This window comes from Priapulus caudatus, unplaced genomic scaffold, assembly GCF_000485595.1.
Source record: "Priapulus caudatus unplaced genomic scaffold, Priapulus_caudatus-5.0.1 Scaffold1182, whole genome shotgun sequence".
In the NCBI taxonomy this organism is placed as follows: Eukaryota; Metazoa; Priapulida; class Priapulimorpha; order Priapulimorphida; family Priapulidae; genus Priapulus; species Priapulus caudatus.
The window spans coordinates 76,226-85,609 of NW_014578243.1; the positions used below are offsets into that span (position 1 = coordinate 76,226).

Below are 9,384 nucleotides of genomic sequence, written 5' to 3' on the forward strand. Positions count from 1 at the left end.
ATATTATTTTTTTTTGACTTTAAATAATAAAGAAAATTTACAATAACATGTTTAGGGTCACTGGGAATAAATAGGGTTGGTCGGGAAACCGTAACCACACCTATATTTTGTTTTGGCCTTAGACGTGACACCCTAAAATTTCAGAATCAACTTAAGGGCAGATGTGCATTTCCCTGAAGTAATTGATGGATTTATTTCGAGATTCGCAAGAAGTGGCAACTGTAATCAATACGAGTAAATTGAAATCGTGCATGTTTTTGAGAATATAGCTGTGATGAAGGTTCTAAGACATTTTATTGCTACTCTAGACAGTTTCTGTTACTCAAGCACTAACGGCAAGTGTCGTAAAAGTGGAGGAAACACGAGACTGGTTGGAAATTATGTTCGAAGTAAAGTCTTTATTATTTTATCCGTGTTGTGTCTGCTGTGCAGCTGCTGGATACAGAGATCAGGAGATTACAAGAGAAAGAGATGTCGCTGGAGGATATGGATAGTGATGCTTCCTATTACCTGAGAGAGGAACAGCTCAAGAAACGATTTGTGAAAGTTAGTGAAGTCCGCAAAGCATGCAAATCCGCTTCCACACGCAGCCTTTTAATTCCACCGATTCAAATTTCTATAAATATAACTCACTCAGTAAATACTGCTTTCCAAATATCTGTATGATCTGTATATCTGTGTATCTGTATGATAATAAGTTAGTATTTTTTTGGCTAAAGCTATAGCAGATATCAGCTATGCAGTGGTGTGGATAATACTAATAGCATTTCTTGCTCACAATATCTCATTTGTGTGCAATATTATTGTTTGTAGCTATTATTTGCTTCTAGAAGCTTCACACTCACACAGCACAGTCAGAAGCGTTTGAATTATTTGCCCAGTTGCAACACACCATAACTGAGAATATATTAACCAATTGTGAACAAGAGTGGTGATGACCAAGAGGTTTGTAACACTTGTATTCACGTGAAAGAACATGGATAAGTAGAATTTACATTGCAAACGGGGCTTAATACAACAATTGGAAGTCTGAAGCAGCAGTTACCGATCGATTTTCTGTGGACAGGTGTGAACATGTTGTGCGAGACTGAAGGGGAAGAACGTCAGAAAACGGGCGCCTACATGGAAAAGCGATTTTCGCTATGAAGTATGTTCGAGTGGTAACCCTGCATGCTCATAGTGTTCTTTACACAGACGTAGATGTTTAGATGTTAATTAATACCAGCCTTCTAGTGTTCAGCACCAGGCAAGGACTGACGTTGATCACTTGTCCCCCATTTGCTGTCTCCTGGTGTTCGTGTGTCCTGAGAATACTGAGTTTCTTCAGGCAGCCGCTATCATGAGGTCAATCGATCCGTCGAGGCGGCTTCATCAATAAGAAGCAAGATGATTTTCCTGATTTCCATGACATCTGCAGGGTAGTGGACAAGGTGAGGAATACGGCTCCTTTAAACTTGACTACGTCAGCGGAATTTTCTATGGTAAAAATTTTGTAAAAAAAAATGTGCAGATTTTTTTTATAACATTAAAAGTAAGAAACTAACCTTACCTAACTATGATCCTCAAACTCTCACCTGATGAAAAATGGTGTTTTTAACGTTGGCTTAAATTGCCAAAATCTAGACGGTATTTGGTATTTTGTTTTGTCTAACACTATTCGCCTCCAGTACCTGTTCAAGATACTGGCGTCCTCCTCGGGTTTTCACCGGCAAATTAGGGCCATAATAAAGACAAGATATGTAATGCATGAAAAAGGTAAAACAGAAACCTAATTGTATTTTTCTATTACCATTTTATTTGTACAAATATAACACATCAAATATACTACTTGATGGTGCTTAGAATTCAATGACGTACATTCGACTTTAATGCGTGCGTTTCAGATTTGCAAGCAATCAGAGCTGTCGACGTTCTGGGCAGATGTTTGCAAGCGAATGTCGAAATTTTCTTACCTGTTCTTATAATTATATGCCACGGCTAACAAGATTACATTTGGTGCGTGTGGTTAGTAGATATTTGTGTGTGTTGGTGCGTCCGCTTGTGCGTGTAAGTGTGCGGTGTAAGTGCGTGTGTTTGGCGTCCCGTGTAGGTTAGATTTGATTGAGATTAGTATGTATGCGTTAGTGTGTCGCGTGGCGTGCGTGCGTGCAATGGCACGCTCGAATTAACGACGTGAGGAGGGGGCAAGGCAATTTTTGCGGCCAATGGTGAGAAATTGCCTTGAATTTTCTCTAAAATTGGATGGGCACCGAGGCATTTTAAAAGGCATCAAGCAACTCTCACAATTTGAGAAGGCACCAAGGCCATTGTTATGGGAAAACTTTGTGTCATCGGTATGAATTCTAGCCTAAAATTTCTCTAAATTTACTGGCACTTGGGCAAGCTACACACGTCCAGATCACTGGCCATTCTTGCGCGAGCGTCGTTTCCCGCGCTTAAAATCGCACGCGAGGGCCCGAGTCCAGCGGTGCAGCATTTAAAATTCGTGTTTCTACCAACGGGCATACACAGGTGCACCTATTTATCGATCGTGGCAGCGGTTGTAGCAATACCACGTTATTGTTTTTTGGCTGCTGGTAGACTCGGTATCCCGCCTCACGCCTGCTAGAGAATCGTACACCGCTCCTGCGACAAACAGTGGCGGTCCGCGAACACCAGTCTAGGGCCAGAGGTCAGAGCACCGACGGCAATTACAGAAAAGGGCAAGGCAGGTCACTGCCGCGGTCGGGTTGGATTTTCAGGGCAGTCCCGCGATTGATAGGGCACGCTGGCAATTGCCGTCGGTGCCGCATCAACGGTCGTTAATTTCGAGCCCTGTGCGTCGCGTACATGCGTGACAACCGTGTGTGTGTGTGTGTCTAGCAGTCGCCGTCGCAGGCGATGCGTACATGCGTGCTGATTCGTAACATCGCGTCGCGTGCCGTCGCACTGCATGTAGGTTTAGAGTCAGATGAGATTACATAATGAGCGAGTGAGTGAGTACGTGGTGTAGTGTGGGTAAATATATATGTATAGATGAACGTAACTTCGTCACGCAGGTGAACGGCAAGGCTAACCTGTGCCTCAGCGCGTCCGGCGTGACGAGTCTCGCGCGCAGGTGTTCCGCTGATGTCGGAGAGCAGCTGGCAGTGCGATGCAGCGACCGCCGCGATTATCGCCGCCCGACAGTTGCCCGGCTGCCACCTGACGGACGTTGCCGCGGCGACGGCGGGGGAGGAGGGGGCGGCGGCGATGGATCCGGCGGAGGAAAGCGAGGAGCTGAGACAAGCACTGGACAGAAGCGCACGGGCGGTCAAACGAGAAGCGACTCGCGCAGGCATGTTCACTTGTTGTCGGTTTGATGTCGCACGAGGGTGGGGGTCGCTTGTTTGCCTGTCATTGGTTTTATGTGGCGGGGGTTAAGGGGGGGGGCGTTTACTTGTCGTTAGTTTGATGCGCTGGGGCGGATGTGTTTGCTCGTCATTTGGTTTGAGGGTGGAAGGCGGGTGTTGTTCACTTGTTCTTCATTTGACAAGAAGCGACTTGCGCAGGCATGTTTACTTGTTACTGAACAAATGAGAATCAACTTATACGGGCACGCTCGCTTGTTATTTGCTTGACAGGAAGCAACACCCCGTTCCACGAATGGCGATTCTTATTTTCAAATAACATTTATGTCAATACTCAAAAATTCACTGCGTTGACCATCTTTTTTTCGCTTTCTCATGCCGTCCGACTGATCGGTTAGTTTTTTCTGCCCTGTTCACAGGTGTTGGATAAGTATGAACAGAAAGAGGTGGAATTGGGTCTGCAACCCGAGGAGGTGTCGATATCTGGGGAGGTGGATAGCAGCAGCGACGATGCTGAGGAGAAGGAGGATGTCGTGGATGATGACGATGAAGGTGTGCAAGGGAGATGTCCTTCTTGAAGGTCGATCGGGGCACCGTGTTTACGCCCATCGAGGTTTCCCGCTGACGCGTAGAAAACAAAAGAACGGGTTGTTGCTGACGTCAGTGGGGAGAGTAGAGGGGTGGTTAGAGAGTATGGTTCCTTGGGGTTGCCATTATTTGATATTCAAAGTTTCGCTGACTGCAGCCAAAATGCTAGTAGGCATTGGGAGCAGATCTGATCTTTAGCTACCAAATCCAAATAGAGATTATGTTCTCAATATGAAGTTGCAAGTTGCGGAAAACATAGATCTGTGTAGAGAGAGTGTGTCGCTAATCGATACCGGTAGAATTTCCACCGGATTTGCGAAGAAATCAAAAATACTTTGTTGAAATTAGCCGAAAAGTTTTGTGCTGCTGTAGTATTAGCACAATTTATGGCCAGTCATGAATGCAGCAAATCTCGGCCCGACTAGGGAGTAGTTACGTTATTATGTCTGATATGATGGTTTTCATCATGCGTTCATAAGTTAAGACTTGAATTGATGCATCTTACATGTAAATTTTTCCAGTACTACAGTAATAAACACTGCTGTGTAAAATTTCCATCACATATATATTCTTTTATGTGATTTGACTGGCTCATAAAAGACCAAAATATGCCGAAAAGATACCGAAATTCTCAGCTATTGTTTACCAGATTGCACGTCATGCATTTTCCACGGGCAAGCTTGAGCCCGCGCATTGGTATCGTCTGTATTTCTCACCCAAGTGACAAGGTTTCGTTATCATAATTTATTTTGTTTCTTAACTGCTATAAATATAATGATGTGCAATAACTATGATGAGCTGGCATCAGAAAGTACAGGCCATTGAATGGTGTTCTCATTAACACACCACTAACATTGTCAGGTGACCAAAACCAGTAGCTAGGAAATTTCGTAAAGTATATCGGACTTTCAGATGTAGCTCTATGGTAAACCCTGACCACACTTTGCAGAAAGAGAGAGACGCGGTGAAAAGTGTTTATTGTTGCTGTACTGTGATTTTTACACAGGGTGCGCCCAGTGGCGTAGCCAGGATTTTTTAACAGGGGGGGCTAAAAACAGCGGACTGCGCAAAATATTGGATGACTTAATATTTTAATGGTCCCTCTGCCTGCCTCTCCACACCCTATGCTCCCCCACCTCGCAGCTCTGCAATCTTTGTTTTTGGCGCCATGCAAAAAGGCGACATTTTTGTTCGTTGTTCTCTGCTCTCAAGTTATGTAACTGTTCAGTGGCTGATCCAGGATTCCGAGGAGGGGGGGTGAAAAACAGGGGGGGGTATGGGGGTCCTCCCCCAGAAAATTTTGAAAATGTAGATCGCAGGAGATGGTATTTGAGGCACTTTTGAGTACATGTACAGCCTTCATTCTTATTACGACAATTATCTCTTTAGTAGTACAATTCTTATTTTTATTTTTTTTACTTTCGGATCAACTATGGCTATGGCAATCGGCTATGGCCCCCTTTGCCCCCCCCCTAACTATGTCACTGGGTGCACCTATTCAATGGTTATTGTTTGGAAGAGCTTTGTATCTAAATGGAACATGTCATCTGATATCTGTGTGTGTGTGTGCGTGCGTGTGTGTGTTGTAGTTGTTACTAGTGTCACAGCATGTGCCACATTAGATTTAGGTTGTTCTACGTGTGGTGTGTATTGTGCGTGTGCGAGACCAGACTGAATGAATTGATACAGGGATTTTCCGTATTAGATTTCATACATTACAATGTTGTGGAGACCATGTAGTCTTGTTAGTGACGAGGTTGTCTGTGTTTTTTGGCATATCTCAAAATCGATAGGACCAGCATGATTTATGAAATGAAATACAGGTAATTTTTTTAGAACGTTGAGGATAAAACAGTGGAATGTGAAAGGGTAGGTAGTATTGAGGATTTTTCTAGAATATCATGTTTGATGGATCCCGTGAGAAAAAATAAATTTTTCAGTAGTGATCGATGTCAGTATATAATTTGATAATTTAAATTTAAATTAGAAAAGATATTTCAAATGAAATTGAATTGATTTTAATTGAAAATTTAATAATAATTTGATTGAGGAGAACAAGAATTGCACTTTTTAATTGCACGTCAAAAGTACTTGTCTAGGGACCTGTTAGCTGTCAAGGGAACATCTTAGCTTGTAAGTCGACGTTTCAAATCCCTGGCAAAATGCTGTCGTTTCTCTGAATTGTGGTAGTTGATGTGACAGTGTTCTAGACACAGCTGTAGATTTGTTCTCCTGCAACGAACCACAGTTAGATAAACTCGTGACTGTGTTCATAGAACCAGTTACTTACCTACACTGTGTAGCGTAGTAGATACATTACTAATAGAATCAGATAAATTTCTCTGTACCATCAGACCATTGTAAATTTCAATTAAATGTAAACTTTCTTATACAATTTAGAGTATTTTTATGTACGAGTTTTTAATGAGAAATTGTGTAGCATGGGAGCAGTTAGAAGAGTTATTTGCCACGTGTAGATAATGTTTTCATATGTGTGTGTGTACGTGCATGTATATGTATCTGTGATTGTCATTGTCTAGATTTCTACATGTGTGTCTGTAGTCAGAGTATTTTCGTTCCCACAGTCAAACTTTTTTTTCAAATAATTCATTTGCATAATAGAAATTGAGCTATTGTTACAATTTATATGTGGTCTAATGATAATAAAGTAGCAATCTATGATATGCCTTGGGATGTGTTTTAGAGCTATTTACCAACAATTGTAAGATTTATTCCTATATATATGGATGTGTATATAATTATATATATATACTGTAGGTGCAGAGCCCCAGTCTTTTTCCCATTTACGTACGTATCCCAAGCGTTATGTAGGTCAATACTGTAATTACTACGTTAGCTGCACGAGCACTTGCAGGAGAATTACAGCATCCAACACATTATTACGATTTGTTTTCAAAAAATTCGGACACTCGATCTCTCGCGCTGGTAATCGTGCTGCGCGCGTCGCGATCGGTACGTTGCCGGGGAGACGAGTAGGAGATGCGAATGAGATACGGATCACGTACTGCGCTCCGGTGCGCCGTCTTGATGTGAGCGCTACTGAAAGAAGTCTGTCTTTGCAGACACGGAACAAGCTGACACGTCCAGAGACAGCCATGCAGACGAGGATGAGGAGGAGGAGGAAGACGGGGAGGTGTCTGAATCAGAGGAGGAGGACAGCAGCACGGGTATTGCCGGCATTGACTCTCAGTCTGCGGAAGATGAGGTAGAGCAGGAGGAGGAGGAGGAGGATGAAAGTGAACTTGAGGAAGAAGCAGAAGATGCGATGGAAGAGGAGGAGGCAGAGAAATCGGTGTCCGACGATATTGAAGGTACCAGTAACGACGTAACTGCGACGGAAGAAAATCCGCACGCAATCGGTGTCGAAAAACTCACCGCCGCCACCAGCGAGGATTCCACGGAGTTTAGTGGCAGCGCCTCCTGTCAGCAGGTGCCCACTAATTACATCGCTAACGCAGATGTTCCCAGTGGTGCCACCTCTGGGCAGTGCAGGACAACGACTGCCGGCAGTGCAGAGGAAGAGTTGGGGGGCGCCACTAGTGGAAGCAGCCAGAACGGCGGCGAGGTAGCGACGGTGAAACATGAGATCGCCACCAGAGGGCGCAGCGGTAGTGACGGCGATGCGGGGACGTCGATGTGCACTTCCGATCCCGCGGAGAATGCCACCAGAGGGCGCAGCAGGAGTGACGGCGACGAGGAGACGTCGCCGTCCTCCCCAGAAGCCATGCCCATCATCCTTCAGGAGATGCTGAGGGCGGATCAGAGCGAGGCAGGCGGCGGCTCCCGACGCCCGCCAGTAGGTGGCACCACCGTCGAAGTCATCGAACTGCTGGACAGCGACAGCGATGTCGAGTCGAACGAGGTTCGCCACGAGGGGGCGCCGGCGGGCGTCCGCGCGGCGCGACCGGAGTCGGAGCGGACGTGTAACAACGAGATTCGCGTGTTGAGCGTGATGAGTTTGTCGGCGGGTCCCAGCGGCCGCCAGGTAGCGCCGCAGGCGTTCCCGTCGTGGCAGCCGCGCGGCTCGTACGGTGGCGCCCCCCAGCAGCGACGGGTGGAACTGATGACGACGCAGCGGCAGAGCGCTCGCAAGTCGTTTCCCGTGTTGGCGGCGGTGGTGACGGGCGGTTCGCTTCGGCCCCACCAGATGGAGCCGGCGTTCATACCGATGCCGGCGTTGGACGTTGCCACGGCGACGGCAGCCACCGCCTCGCAGCATCTTGCTTACGTGGGGCGCACGAACGCAACAATGGCCGTCGGCATGTCCGTCGAACGGCGACTGACCGTGGCGCCATCTGGAATGGTCGCGCTGACCTCAGCGCGGCTCTCGGCGGCGACTCCGTACTATCGCGGCGCGATGCAGGAGTCGAGGCAACCGCGTCTCGCAGCATCCGTCGCGAACCCTCGCTGTTCATTACCGATGCTCGCGCCGCGACGCACACCCTCTCACACGCTTTCTAACTCCGAAGTTGAAATAGTGAAGATCGACTAGTCTAGACAATCGGTCGGTCGTTGGCGCTGCAACGCAGAGCAGTTCCCTCGTGTCTAGTTTCTCCTTTTTTCTAACCGGAAGTAGTGTCGTCCGATCTATGTTTTAACTTGTGCACTACTGTAGCTCCTCCTACTACTACATGCTATACCTCTGTCAGATAGCGTGCGGTCTGGTTCGTTATTAAATGAGTGGGCTATTGATCGATCGATTACAGGTGCTCTTGTGCAGTCGACCAGCTTTATTTTCCAAAGGTTGGGATCCGGTCTAGTTCATGGCGAGGTGCAGAACGATCAGATTAAACACGTGGTACATTCCATCAGTTCACATTCATCCTCATTGTATTTATTGTAGCTAGGTGTTCGACTGCGTGCAATTGTTTAATGAGCTTGAACAAGCAGAACTAGGTTTGATCCGTACAAAGCATGAATTCAGTTGTACATAATGTCACATCATTTGTTCGACCCACATTGAGGCTTGTATATATTTTAACTACAGAGCAGTATCAGCAACTGCCGTATAAATCGGCCTACTGTGTGCGTGACAGAGTATTTAACTCTGTTACATGTACAATGTATCCTAAAGATGGGACGGTAGCACACGTTAAACAGGACGGTCTTACATATAGCGTTACACTGTGCCTGTGTTTGAGCTGGTGTGTGGAGGTTACACTGTGCCTGTGTTTGAGCTGGTGTGGGGAGGTTACTCTGTGCCTGTGTTTGAGCTGGTGTGTGGAGGTTACTCCGTGCCTGTGTTTGAGCTGGTGTAGAGGTTACTCTGTGCCTGTGTTTGAGCTGGTGTGGGGAGGTTACTCTGTGCCTGTGTTTGAGCTGGTGTGTAGAGGTTACTCCGTGCCTGTGTTTGAGCTGGTGTAGAGGTTACTCCGTGCCTGTGTTTGAGCTGTTGTAGAGGTTACTCTGTGCCTGTGTTTGAGCTGGTGTGGAGGTTACTCTGTGC

General features: G+C 46.2%; 1 protein-coding gene and 1 long non-coding RNA gene across 4 annotated transcripts in view; both read left to right on the forward strand.

Moving 5' to 3' along the window:
* The window catches only part of LOC106815710 (death domain-associated protein 6-like), a 13,166-nt gene extending 5,239 nt beyond the window's left edge, over nt 1–7,927 (forward strand). The window contains exons 5-10 of the mRNA XM_014820213.1: nt 433–546; nt 1,418–1,481; nt 3,098–3,282; nt 3,749–3,881; nt 7,001–7,861; nt 7,914–7,927. Coding sequence (XP_014675699.1) covers nt 433–546; nt 1,418–1,481; nt 3,098–3,282; nt 3,749–3,881; nt 7,001–7,861; nt 7,914–7,927 — 1,371 coding nt within the window. The remainder of the gene's footprint in view (nt 1–432; nt 547–1,417; nt 1,482–3,097; nt 3,283–3,748; nt 3,882–7,000; nt 7,862–7,913) is intronic.
* A 36-nt stretch (nt 7,928–7,963) lies between these two features.
* LOC106815715 overlaps nt 7,964–9,384 on the forward strand; it is a 1,802-nt gene continuing 381 nt past the window's right edge. The window contains exons 1-2 of one of the 3 annotated variants that reach the window (XR_001394777.1): nt 7,988–9,056; nt 9,093–9,372. This is a non-coding gene — a long non-coding RNA (uncharacterized LOC106815715). Of the gene's footprint in view, nt 9,373–9,384 lie in introns of all 3 variants that reach the window. The other 2 variants (XR_001394778.1, XR_001394776.1) reach the window with 2 other exon arrangements.